At 37.3% G+C, this 12,957-nt stretch overlaps 1 protein-coding gene across 4 annotated transcripts; it reads left to right on the top strand.

The window, feature by feature from the left end:
- Window positions 1-371: 371 nt before the first annotated feature.
- Window positions 372-11,791, top strand: LOC150033519 (uncharacterized). 4 transcript variants are annotated; one of them, XM_090305681.1, is made up of 3 exons: window positions 372-879; window positions 3,001-3,250; window positions 11,651-11,791. In XM_090305681.1, exons 1-2 carry the CDS (start codon window positions 415-417, stop codon window positions 3,247-3,249), a joined length of 714 nt encoding a protein of 237 aa, XP_090161807.1. In that variant the 5' UTR covers window positions 372-414; the 3' UTR covers window position 3,250; window positions 11,651-11,791. The 4 variants fall into 4 exon arrangements, with proteins under 4 accessions (XP_090161807.1, XP_090161809.1, XP_090161810.1 ...); XM_090305683.1 differs by lacking the exon at window positions 11,651-11,791 and adding an exon at window positions 3,456-3,870; XM_090305684.1 differs by lacking the exon at window positions 11,651-11,791 and adding an exon at window positions 3,651-3,870.
- Window positions 11,792-12,957: the final 1,166 nt, after the last annotated feature.

The raw sequence follows: 12,957 nt of genomic DNA on the forward strand, positions 1-12,957 counted from the left end.
CCAATTGTATTTAAAAGTTATGTCAGATATTGTTACTGTCACTGTTACAACATAAAAATTATGTCCAAATTATGTTTTTTCATTACTGTTGTTACAACATAAAAATTCCAAATTTGTTTTTTCATTACTGTTGTTGTTTGATGTAACGACATAAATGTAAATTCATAATTCTAAGTAAACATGATAAAAAACAATCTAATTAGATTTGTAATCATAGTCTATTACGATTGATCTACCAGTGAGATTCTATTACCATTATACTAATTTTCTTTAAGAATGAGTAAACGTGGCAAAACTACATTAAGAATAGCCTCGAAAAAAAAAAAAAAAAACAATTACATCACTAAAGTCTTAAAAGAAGAAGAAGGGGGAAAAAAGAAGAGGAAAAAAAATGGTGTAAACGTGAAGGGGTGAATGCGATGGGTCCAGCTTCCGCACCCCTTCAAGGGCTGTAACAGGGAAGCTGTTGAGTTTGAAGCTCCTCAATTCTACATTTTTGTTGCCTTTTCTCTTCCTTTACTCATACCTTCCTTCCACTTTCTTCTTTTCCCAACAATCACCAACCAATTTTATTCCCAAATTCAATCTCTCTATGAAATTCTACTTTCCCCCAATATGTTCAATTTTGAAGATGAACTCATAATTGAACCAGGATTTTCATGGTTAATCTGGATTCAGCTTCTTGTTATTCTCCTCATCTTCATCCTTTGTTGTCTTACCATCTTCGCTATTGATTTCTCCAAAACCAATACTACTGATATCAACTCCACTGCCGCCATTGCCTCCTCTTCCACTACTCGCTTCCTTTCTCACAACGGGAAGAACATTCATCCTAACCACAACATCGGAATTGACCCTAATCCACCGCGGAATGCGCAGGTATGCCGTTTCTCGGCTTGTCTTTTTTAACGACCAGTGTAAGAATCTTTGTTATGTGTAGCTGGTGTAAGAAATTTTTCGATTATGTCGAGAATTAGGGTCTAGGAGTTCTCTTATGCAGAATTCAGTCAAATCTGTTGGTGTTTTTTTCACTCTACTTTCCAATTTTGGATTTCTAGATTCCGCCATAGCTACGGCATCAATTGCATGGTTGTTTCCACCTAGATTTATCAGCTTTTTGCTGGCTAATGGGCGAGAATATATGGCATTGAATATTTCGTTTAGATTACATAGGAAAATTCGTGTTGATAGTGTCAAGAGGTCTCCTGTGATGCTTGGAAATTAGGGAGGTTTTTCAATTTTATAAAGAGTTGGTTACCCGTGCGAGCTTTGCCATCTGTCTAGTGCCCAAAATTTACTTTGATTCAACTACATTCTCCAACGTAAAGCCAAACTTCTTGGGTAGTAGGACAAAGAACGAAAAACCTGCTCTAAGGCCCTGCGAAACTGTAATATTTGCACAATTGGGTGGGTGGAGATTTCTGCTGGAAGCTCTTACTTGCTTCTTCTACCTATTCGAAAGGATGCAATATGAAAAATTAGGTCAGAAATTGTGTCAGGTGAGTTTCTCATTGAGGCACGCTGCAAGTGAACACTAGGCATGGAGGTTGAGATACAGACCATGTTGCCAACAGGTAGCTAAAAATTTTGGAACTGAATTTCTTTAATAACTTTGATCGTGCTATGTGCTCGAGCTGGATGTTGCTGAAGCTCACCCAAAATTGCATTGCATCAGAATCTTGCAGCTATTGGTCAATAACAGAATTTACAATTGGAACTTGTCCATAGCACAGTATAGGGGGGATGTCTTCCATAGACAATGAAGAAAGGGATTCCTGGTGAAATTGTGGAAAGTGGCATTACACCAAAGTTCTACTAGGAATATCTAGAAATGGCTCAGAAAAATTGTATCTGAGATGATGGAGAAGGAAAACCCATGTAAGCGGCCTTGTGATTTTACTGAATGAAGACGCCGGCCATAGAGTGAGTAATAAATAGATGGTGCAAATGACAAAATTGACATCAGCAATCTGCCAGACCTTCCTCCAAAGGGCTTGGAATCCATACATTTGTTAACTTCACTTCATTCTGAACCAAACGCTTTATGGATCTCTCCAACCAAGTAGACACGACACTTTACTCCATCTCCTTCTATGCAATGGTAATGGATTGATGGCTTCTATGTCACGGATGCAATTCTGATCTCAAAGAAGAAAATAATTATGAATAAGGTGATCTTATTAATGCTCGAAAGCTATAATTCAGAGCAATGGTGTTAGCCTTTGGTGAGTATTACGGTAGATCACCCCCTCGTGCATTCCCATCCCTTGTAACTAACTAGCCAGCCCCCCTGAAAGATGGTAATGGATGACTTCAATACCGTGGATGGGATCCTTATCTCAATGAAGATCACAAATACGAATAGAGTGTTTTATAAATGCTTTCAGAGGAATGGTGTTAGCATTTCGTGAGGATTGAATCTCTCTCTACTAGATTCTTCCTGTTCCTGACCCCCCTTAGATCACCCCCTCGTAAGCCAACATTTTTGTAACAAGAGTTTGTTTTTTTATTTACCAACGGAGTATTTACTATCCAGGTAAGAATGTGTTGATGCCCAATAAGTATCAGCCTTTCAACTATTAGATGGTGAAACTGAATGAGTGGATCCTCTATTATACTTTTGTTAAATTATCCGTCGTTCTAGTGCGGGTCAGATATTTCTTTGCTATTAATAAATCGCTAAATTGATTTACATAATGAGCCTAATTTCACTTGAGAGTAGTTTTATATATATCTTTAGCCTACTACTAATAAGCAAGAAGTTTGTCTTCGTTGGTTGTGTATTGTGCATTTAAAATATTGTCCACGAAAGATCCTAAATTTCCAATTCAGTACAATAAGACAAGGGTTGAATTGAACTCAAGTTGGCTTCTTGCATATCATATCATCAATTCTATATATTCTACATTTGTTGTATGTATTGGAACCAAGGATTTACCATTCAAGTGCACTGAATTTCTAGATTCATAATGTCTGAAATTGTAACAAAATAATATGCAGGTCACGAATGAGCAAAGCATCAGGGGGGAGATAACAAGTAGTACGAGCAGAAGAATCACACAAGTGGGAGAAGGCACTGTAGTAGGAGGGGAAGGCTCTCAAGAAACCAAGTTAGATCTTCACCCTTGTAGTTATTTCAGGCTTGCTAAATCAGCTTTTCTCAGGTGCCTGGGGTTGGACGCTTCAACTGAGAACTCAGTCTCGGATGAAAGACAGAGACAGGAATCAAGAAAATTCAAAGAAAGTTGATGTATGTGTCACTCTCCCCATTAAACGAACCTGTATGCATTATATCTGTAAGATAGTTGTGTCTTGTATCTTTATACTGTAATATATCTTTAAAAGCATTATGATTCTCATACCGCATGAGAGATCAAAATTGATTAATTCATCCAAATACGTAGTCAAAACAACTGAAATCTTCGTTCCAAAATTTATTTCTTAAATTTAAGCAGGGAAGAAGATACTCGGAGAGGAGAATATGTTGTTAAAACGTAGGAAAACATAGTGGTACAGGAAGAAATTTTGGCATTTCAGAGAGTAAGGGGCTAGATATCAGTAGAAATATTGAACGGTTGTGCTTGTAGAGTTTACAAGAAAAAAGAACAGTTTAGTTTTTCTGTAAACCTAATTTTGTTACAATCAAGCAGGCAAAAGAATGCAAAACCAGGTGATAACACTGACACTGATTGAGCTACAGAAAGAGATTACAAGTCGTTTTAGTTTTTTGGTTTCCAAATACCATAGTGTTACAGAGAGAAATTATTGAACGAAAGAATGGTGTATGGTTATTTTGTCTCTTTTGTTGGCATATAGTTTTTATGTACTTAGTCATTAGGAATATAAATAGAAGAAACCGGTTTGTTCTCATTGATGTGTCAAATTTTGGTGGATCTACTTTTCTTCATTAAATTATTTTTCTTACTATAGGGTAAAAATGAGGTATGGGGATTTTTTTTTTCTCTTTTTTCTTTTCAAGAATAAGAATCACCATCGGTGATTCGGTAAATGACTTTTTGGATGTTGAGCTAAAGTTTGAAATTAATGTCTGTGTTTAGAATGTAGAGTTTAGAGTTGGGAAGTATGTGTTTGGAATGCAAAGTTGAATTATTAGGTTAAAGGTATTTGGTGTAGTTTTTATAATTTTAAAAAAGTATAATTTTTTTGTGGTTATTTTTTGTTTGCTTAACTTTTTGTTTACCCTTTAATTGCACATGATTTTTCTCAAAATTTAAGCACTCAATTGAAATGTCGACTTAAAACCTCTACATATATTTTACAATTTTTTGCATGTAACCATTATACTTGAAGTAGATAAAATACTCTTGTTTCAATACATGCAATGAAGTTACAATATACTTTCACATGAATGGAATAGAAGTGTAATATGCACAAAAAAAAAAAAAAAAAAAATGTAGGCCTCAAGAGATTTAGAGCCTATGGAATCTTATGTAGAATTGTAGGTTAAGTTTAGTGTGCATGTAGGTTTTGGGATTGCAATCAAAGTTGGATTGGCTAGATAAAATGATGATCATTGTTATATAAGGGAGGACAATTATCACTATTAGTATGAGGCCATTTAGGTGAAACTAAAAGATATCCATGGAGTTTATGTCCGAAGTGGATAATATTATACCATCAGGAGATATCTAAAAGTCTATTGTTCCTACCAAATGGTATTAGAGCGGTGATAAACCTTGACTTAGCCATGCTTGTAGAATCCTCAAGTGCTGAACAAAGAAGTGGAGAGTTTCAGAAGATGCAGTTATGGTGGTATCCATTCGTGGTTGAGCTTTCAGACAAATAGTGAAATATTTTTCAAGAAGTGTTTACATTTAAACAATTTTTATAAAAACCGTTTAAAATAAAAATACAAATGTGCTTGGTTACATTTTCTCAATATTTTTTTTCCCCACATACACAAGTTTGTTTAGTTTGATTGTATACCTAAAGTGTTTCTACTAATGTTAAATTATTATATATGGCGATTATTAAACACTATAAATTAATAATTTCAATTTTGAATTAAAAAACACTTTCATTGCCAAGTCTTTTTTTTTTTTTTTTTTTTTTTTTTTTAAATTTTTTTTAAAGTATATGATTTGAGTAGGTTGTTAGAGTTAGTTATTAGAGATGAGCGATAGAGTTGGAAGTCATAGTTGGTTAACAAAGGTGGTCGTCGAAGTTGGCTGTCGGAGGCAGTCTTCGTCAGAGGTAGTTGTCGGAGTTAGACTGTTGAAGTTGGTCGTCGGAGTTAGACTGTTGGAGGTGGTCGTCAAAGCATGTCGACGGTGTGAGGCGACAATAGTTGTTGATAGTAATTGTTGCTAGAATTGGGGCGTTGGAGGTGGGTATTGGAGCATGTCGCTGAGATGATTATTGCTGGAGTTGATTGTCGATGGTGGCCGGTGATTGGAGTCATTGGAGACATTAGAGGGAGGAGAGAGAAAGAGAAGAAGATGGAGTTTCTTGATAAATTGCAAACTTCAAGAGTGAACCCTATTGAAGTTGGTAGAGTTGAATTATTTAATTGAAATGGGCCAAAAGGGGAGATTTTTCCCCTTCCCTTTTTGCCCTCACATATTTTAATATTTCTCTTATTACCCCTTGTTGAAAGAGAAATTTTGGACCAATTAGAAATTACCACGTCATTCCTCCAATTAATGACAAAATTGCCAAATCATCCAATTAGTCCAATTAAAGGATGACATGTGTCCCAAATTGAAATTGAAGACATAAATTGGCGAATCCCGATGATGACATGTGTTTTTTTCTTGACCGTTGGATCAACTTAATTATTTTGATCCAATTAAATATTAAAGTTTGAGCTAAAGTTCAATTGAGCCAAAAAAAATACGTTTAATTTGACCAAAATATCAAATAAGGCCCAAATCCAATTAGTTGGACTTAAAGGCCAGGTCCATGGACAAACCAAGCCCAAACCCACAAATGCCACCAAAGAACTCTATAAATAGAGGAGTTCTCTTTATTGGCAAGGGTCGACAATTCTACATTAGAGGGAATTCTCTACAATCAGAAGACTCCCATAAACATTTAACAGAGAGAGAATCAAAGGATCAAGTACTAGAGATCGAACCATATGCACATAAAATCTACATTAACATAAGTTTAACTCCACGAAATACATTTCTCTAAAAGTCTCGTACGAACATTGATCCTTGAAGAAGGTCAATCATCCAAGAATATCATTAAACCCAAAAGTCAATCATCCAAGAAGATCAACAAGCCCAAAGGTCGATCATCCAAGAAGATCATCAAGCCCAACGATTGACTACTTAAGAAGATCAACAAGCCCAAAGGCCAATCATCCAAGAAGATCAATCAAAGATTAAAGTTTATTTTGAAAGCATAAAAAAATTATGTATTAGAGATTGTACATGCTATACTAAAATTAATACAAATAACAAGTTCAACTCCACGAAATGAAGTTTCTTTAGAAACCTCGCATGAACAAATTGGCACGCCTAGTGGGACATCTCTACTGCTCATCTCTCTTGTCATCCAAATCAACAATGAACAAATGGTATCGAAGAAAACTGCATCCAAGGCAACTACTGCAAGCAACTCCTATACAGGACATGTCACCCCGAGTCACTCAAAGAAGATCCCGCATGATCAAGAACAAGACTCTGTCATCGTGGAAAAAATATGGACCAATTGATGGAATTTCCTAAAGGTGGGATCGTCACAGAGAAAATCCCTTGTTCGAAAATTCTACTCCTGCTTCTGATCGACCAGAGAAAAAATCACACTTTGATATAGTGTTTGTATGATGGCTGACGTAACGGCTGAGTCGGCCATGGCAGAGATGGAGAGGAAGATAAATCTCTTATTGAAAGTTGTTAAGGAGCTAGACCATGAAATCACTGCCTTAAGAGATCAAATATAGGCTCGAGAAACTGCTGAGATGAGTCAAACTTCAGCTATCAAAGCCAATGAAAAAGGAAAGCTTGTCCTATAGGAAATTCAGCTGCAACAATCTACCTCTATTGCCTTCCTGTCAGTTCAACAATTGCAAGATATGATTACAAACTCCATAAGGGCTCAATATGGAGAACCGTTGCAAACTTATTTTATATACTCCAAGCCGTATACTAAGATGATCGACAATCTGAGAATGCCAACTGGGTACCAATCTCCAAAGTTCCAGCAGTTTGATAGAAGGGGGAATCCAAAACAACATGTTGCTCACTTCATTGAAACGTGTGAAAATGCAGGGACCAGAGGAGACCTGCTATTCAAGCAGTTTGTTCTTACCTTAAAAGAAAATGCTTTCGATTAGTAGACTGATTTAGAGCCAGAAGTGATTAACAGTTGGGAGCAGTTAGAAAAAGAGTTCTTAACAGCTTTTATAGCACTAGACGTATCGTCAGAATGATGAAGATGACAAGCACCAAGTAGTGTAAGGAAAAGCTGGTCATCGATACGTTAACAGATGGAGAGCTCTAAGTTTGGATTACAAAGATAGGCTCACTGAATTATCCACAGTGGAGATGTGTGCCTAAGACATGCATTGGGAGCTTTTCTACATCCTACGAGGAATAAAACTTCATACATTTGAGGAGTTGGCGACACGCGCTCATGACATGGAGTTGGAACTGAGCATCGTTAACAGAGGAATTAAAGATCTATTAGTCCCTGAAGGGAGAAAATATAAGAATAAAACCAAGGGCACTGAAAAGATCGTGAACAGTGCCATAAGAGAATCTATGGTCATTCATGCAACCCCAATCAAATTTTCCTCTAAAGGAAAAAAAAGACGAAAAATACAATGAGGGTGAAAAGTGTCGCACGACTATTAAAGAAAGGCAGAAAAAAGTTCATCCATTCCCTGACTATGATGTTGCAGACATGTTGGAGCAATTATTAGAGAATAACTCATTCAGCTGCCAGAATGCAAGCGACTAGAGCAGTTAGAAAAAGAAGGAGATCCTAACTACTGCCAATATCACCGGGTCATTAGCCACCTAGTAGAAAAGTGCTTTATGCTAAAGGAGCTAATTCTAATATTGGCTCGTGAAAAGAAGATTGAGCTGGACCTTGATGAAATAGATCAAACAAATTATGCTACAATAGCGGCGACTTCAAGTGTTCCAATACCGTTTGCATCTTTTGATCAAAGAGAAAGCTTCATCCAGTTTGGGACTTTCGAGCCTATAGTCGTTCGGTTCCAACAAGAGATTTTAACAACAGATACCCAAAGCAAAGATGATCCTATTGAAGATGACAACGAAAGGTGGATCCTTGTGATTCGACAAGATAAAGGAAAGTCAAGTTTCTTCCAAAAGAAGTTGCGCTTCCGTCAAAATTATAGAAAATGAGGCAAAACTCAGAAAAAGAAAGAAAAAAGAGTGCGTGGAAGCCTAAGCTTGGTAAGGAAGAAGACGAAGACTTCCCTCAACTTCAACGACTAGTGACTTTGGCAGAATTCTTCCCAAGAAACTTCCTCGATAATCATCTAGAGGAGGTATTATAAGTTATTGCATGTCATGCTGTCAGCATGGTGGAAGTTAACAATAATCATAAAACCATTGAAGAAGTTGATGATTCAAAAGAAACCAAGCAAAGAGCTTCTGTCTTCGATCATATCAAACCTTCAACATCTGCTTTTGATCATCTCAAGATAACAAGCAATCAACATAAAGGAAGGATGAAAATCTTGACGACAAAATAATTTTATGAAAAAAAACAATGACAAAAAGATTCACGGTCGTGTCTCTTCATGCATGAAGAGGAAGTTGTCTGTTGATATAAATATAGAAGATTTCTTGATGGTGAAACCAAAACTCATCATACTGACGAATCCTACAAATGAAGAGGATGATCAAAGTCAGGATGAAATAAGAGCTTCTAAAGTTTAAATGAAGAAGCTCCTCATTGCAAGAGTCTAAACTGCATGTTGCTCTTGTCCCACATGAGCTTAAAAGATGAACGACCCCAAAAACCAAAAAAATAGTGAACTACATTATAACTTGATCCTTGTTCATTATAAAGGGTACAAGGAAACTTAACGAGAACTTTAAGTTCAGTAAAAAAAAAAAAAAAACATTTGAACTACGTTATGACTCGATCCTTTTCTTCAAGGATATGTAGGCAACTTAAACAAATTTAACTTCAGTTTATCAAACACTTTCACAAAAAAAGGAGTGACATAATCGCCTTACATGTGGTACTACAAAATTAATGTTGTTCATTCGCACTAAGGAGTGAAACTCTAAATTGAAGATGTTCATCACTACTGAAGGCAATATAATAAATTGAAGTTGTTCATCCCTACTGGGGGGAACACAATAAATTAAAGATGTTCATCCTTAGTAAAGATGTGACACAAAAGAATGAAAATGCATGTAGTCTGCTTGATACTACACAGGTTGGATGCGCACAATAAGGTCTTTGCTAGAAAATTCTGTGAAACCCGGATTTCTATTTTCCTTACTTAAGCAAGTGTTAAAAGGAATTAACTAAGTGAAAATTAAATCCTATGTTAAAGGGAAGGAAAATTCTAAGTGTTAAGTAGATTTTCCTTGAATAATTTAAGTTGAGCTTTAGTTGGTAAAATTGTAATGAAATTTGTATAATAAGTAGTTGATGAGAAAGTTAGTGTGGAATGGTGAAGAAGGAATGGGGATTTGAAAAGAAAAATATGGAAATTGAGTTTGGAAAATTTGGAAAAAATTGGCTAAGTATGAAATTTATGTGAAATGCGTTATGGCTGAGGAAAGGATTGAAGAACTGAGAAAAATATGGAAAATTATTTGAGGAAAATCTAAAAAATTCGTGTAAAAGTGGCACAAAGTGGTGGGCAAACGTGTAGAAGTTGCACGGAGACAAACAAGGTTCACAGTAGCTAACAACAAGATTAGCGAGATTGGAGAGAAAATGGGAGAGAGCAAGATTGGAGAGAGCGAGATTGTTGGAGAGAGCGAGATTTTGAGTGAGAAAGTTGGAGAGAGCGAGATTTTGAGCGAGAAAGTGGGAGAGAGTGAGAGTGGAGAGAGCGAGACCAGTAAGAAAGTGGGAGAGAGCGAGAGCAGCCTGTGCGTGCAACAACGCCTCGTCCGATGCTATTTTCGAATCCCTCGCCCACACAAACGTCGAAGGGCCTCGCTTATGCATCGACCGGCCGGGTAAGCATCTATGCGTTGAATTTGGCTGTGTTATTGTGGATTATGCGTTGAAATCCCTAAGTTGGACGCATAAGGATGAGATCACAAGGGTAACGTCAGCCAAACCATGTGTCATCTTGGGAGAAATTCTTAAGGGCTAAGGAATTGTGGTGGACGCATATGGAGAAAACACCTTGGGCCAAGATGATGCAAGCTTGCGTTGATGAGGGGAGAAGTAAACACTTGGCCATGCAGCCAAGTAGGTGGTGTCAACACCAAGGGAAGTTTGGACGCCTATAAATAGAGCCTTTGGAACTTCATTTTCAAATCACAAAATCAGCAATTTCGTAAAAGAGAGGGAGAGCAGTGAGGGTTGAGGAGAACACATCAACTTTAGACGAGGAGATCTCCCAATCTACTCGTGCGTTTGGAGTGATTCTAAAGCCATCTGAAAGCTCTAGAAGTTTAGTTTTCAGAGTGGGTCTGCCGGAGGGAAAAACTCAAAGGAACCTGGCTGGAGATTGAAAAGAAGGCAGAAAGGTCAGCCTGTCGGATCAGTTTGGGCCATTCTTGAAGATTCTATGATTCCGGCCAAACCACGAGGATTTCTGAGCTGAAATTTTAGGGTAAGTTTTCTGTCATAAGGTTCAGAACTATGAGTAATCTAAGCTGTAAGTTGAATCTGGATTCTAGGGGTGAAAAGGAGCCCGAGGAGCCATTAGAGTGAAAAGCTCCTAAGAAATCAAGGTGAGTGTCTAAAATGTTTTGACTAGAACATTTTGCTTAAACTTTTTGATTACAAGTGTTATAGAAAGCATGTTTTCAAGAATATTCTCATGCCTACTAGTTTTATGAAGTGATTTCCAAGCAAGTTGTGAATTATGTTTTGAACGCATGCATGTGTGAGAAATTGTTGAAAAACTATTTATACGTGTTGATTTGATCCAGCATGCGTTAACATGTTTAAAGTCATGTTTTATATGTGTTATACTTTACATGCTTTAAAGAGAAAAGTCGTTTATGACTAGTTTTACTAAAATGTGATACCGAAGGACATTTGAGAAGGTATCCACCCAACTAGATACTGAAGGACATTTGAGAAGGTATCTATTGGTACTGAAGGACGTTTGAGAAGGTATCCTAGTAGCTCGATACTGAAGGACATTGAGAAGATATCTGAGCAGAAGTACCTAATGTGTGAGGGTACTTAGTGTGGCCACAGGTGAATAGAGTCAGAGATTGAACAAAAGGGTTCTCTCTGGACTAGTAGTTGGTGTTAGGATTGTTTTACCCACAGTAGGGTACATTGGATTGAGAAATGATTTTACTGTTTTATGATTAAAACAACTTTATATGTTTTATGCTTGGAAAATATTTATATTGCAGTACAAGTACTGTAAAAGTTTATGTTTCAGTTAAAAACTCATTACTGAAATCATGCATGAGAATTTACTATGTTTTCTCGGTAACTCACTGGGCGTAAGCTCACCCCGTTTTCAAATGTTTTGTTTTCTCCCCCACAGGTAGCGGTCAAATCCTCTAAAGATAGCTCTGCGTCTGCTCTGCCACTAAAGGACCAAAAGATTTGTAACCGTTTGCTAGGTGGTTACTGTTAATATTGTACACATGTTACTATTGTTCATATAGGGACTAAGGTTTGTGGGTTTTGGGACTTGTAAATCTAGTGTTGTAATGACTCTAAACATATTATGTTTCTAAGTTAATAAATTGTGGGCCTAAAGACGTCCCGTTGCATATGAATTATAATTGGTATCAGAGTTATTCCGCAAGAGTTATTAGGCAGTAAGTGTCAGCCCAAGGGTTGGTAACTGCTGTAGTCACGCCTTTCTCTAGGCTAAGAAGGTGGTCTGGGGCGGGGTGTGACAAATTCAATCTTCTTTCCGCTCGCTTAAATAAAGAAGCAGTGTTGGGTGTTGCTGGCTTCAAGTTCGAGGCATCATTCGAATAAAGGTCGATTCTTCATCTTCAACTATAAATGTTCTTCAAAATCAAGATCAGAGGTTTTGCCAATGCTTCTTAAAATTCAGGATCAAATGCTTCGTTGATGCTTCATCAAATTCAAGTTTGAAGGATTTGTCTATGCTTCATCAAATTTAAGCGCATAGACTTCATTGTTGCTCTTTCATTTTCAAGTTTAGGGCATTGCTTTATCTTCAATATTAGGGTTTCGCTCATATGAAGTGGCATTCCAACCTCAAAGTCTGGTGTGGCTCACTTCACTTCATTCGCTCGAGTCGAAGACTGAAGCCAAAATCCAACAAAACCTTAAGGTCTCGCACTAAGATCGAAACCAGGGGAATGCTGAGATCAAAGCCGGTAGAACTCTGAGCTTGAAATCGACAGTACACTTGAGTCAAAGATTGAAGCCAAATCCAATAGAATCCTTAAGTCGCACATTAAGATCGAAGCCAACGGAACGATGAGATCAAAACCGATAGAGCATTAAGCTTGAAACCAACGAAACGCTCAAGTCAAGAACTCCAGCCAAATCCAACGGAATCTTCAGGTCGTGCACTAAGATCGAAGCCAATGGAATGCTAAGATCAAAGTCGATAGAGTACTAAGCTTGAAATCGACGAAACGCTCAAGTAGAGGACTCAAGCCAAATCCAACGAATCCTCAGGTCGTGCACTAAGATCAAAGCCAACAGAACGCTGAGATCAAAGCCGGTAAAGCATGAGCTTGAAACCGACAGAACGTTCAAGTCAAGGACTCAAGTTAAAACCGTTGAAATCCTCAAGTCGCAGATTAAGATCATGCTTACAGGAGGAACGCTAAAAGCGAATCCCCAAATCGTCAGTTCTATTCT

Source organism: Benincasa hispida, chromosome 10 (genome assembly GCF_027475165.1).
Source record: "Benincasa hispida cultivar pf3 chromosome 10, pf3_genome.v1.1, whole genome shotgun sequence".
Taxonomy (NCBI): Eukaryota; Viridiplantae; Streptophyta; class Magnoliopsida; order Cucurbitales; family Cucurbitaceae; genus Benincasa; species Benincasa hispida.

What these genes read in the sequence shown, in the direction of transcription:
- LOC150033519 (XM_090305681.1), top strand. Translation starts at nt 415, where the DNA reads ATGCGATGGGTCCAGCTTCCGCACCCCTTCAAGGGCTGTAACAGGGAA. An exon ending in ATCCACCGCGGAATGCGCAG is followed by an intron (nt 880 to 3,000) that starts GTATGCCGTTTC and finishes AATAATATGCAG; the next exon opens with GTCACGAATGAGCAAAGCAT.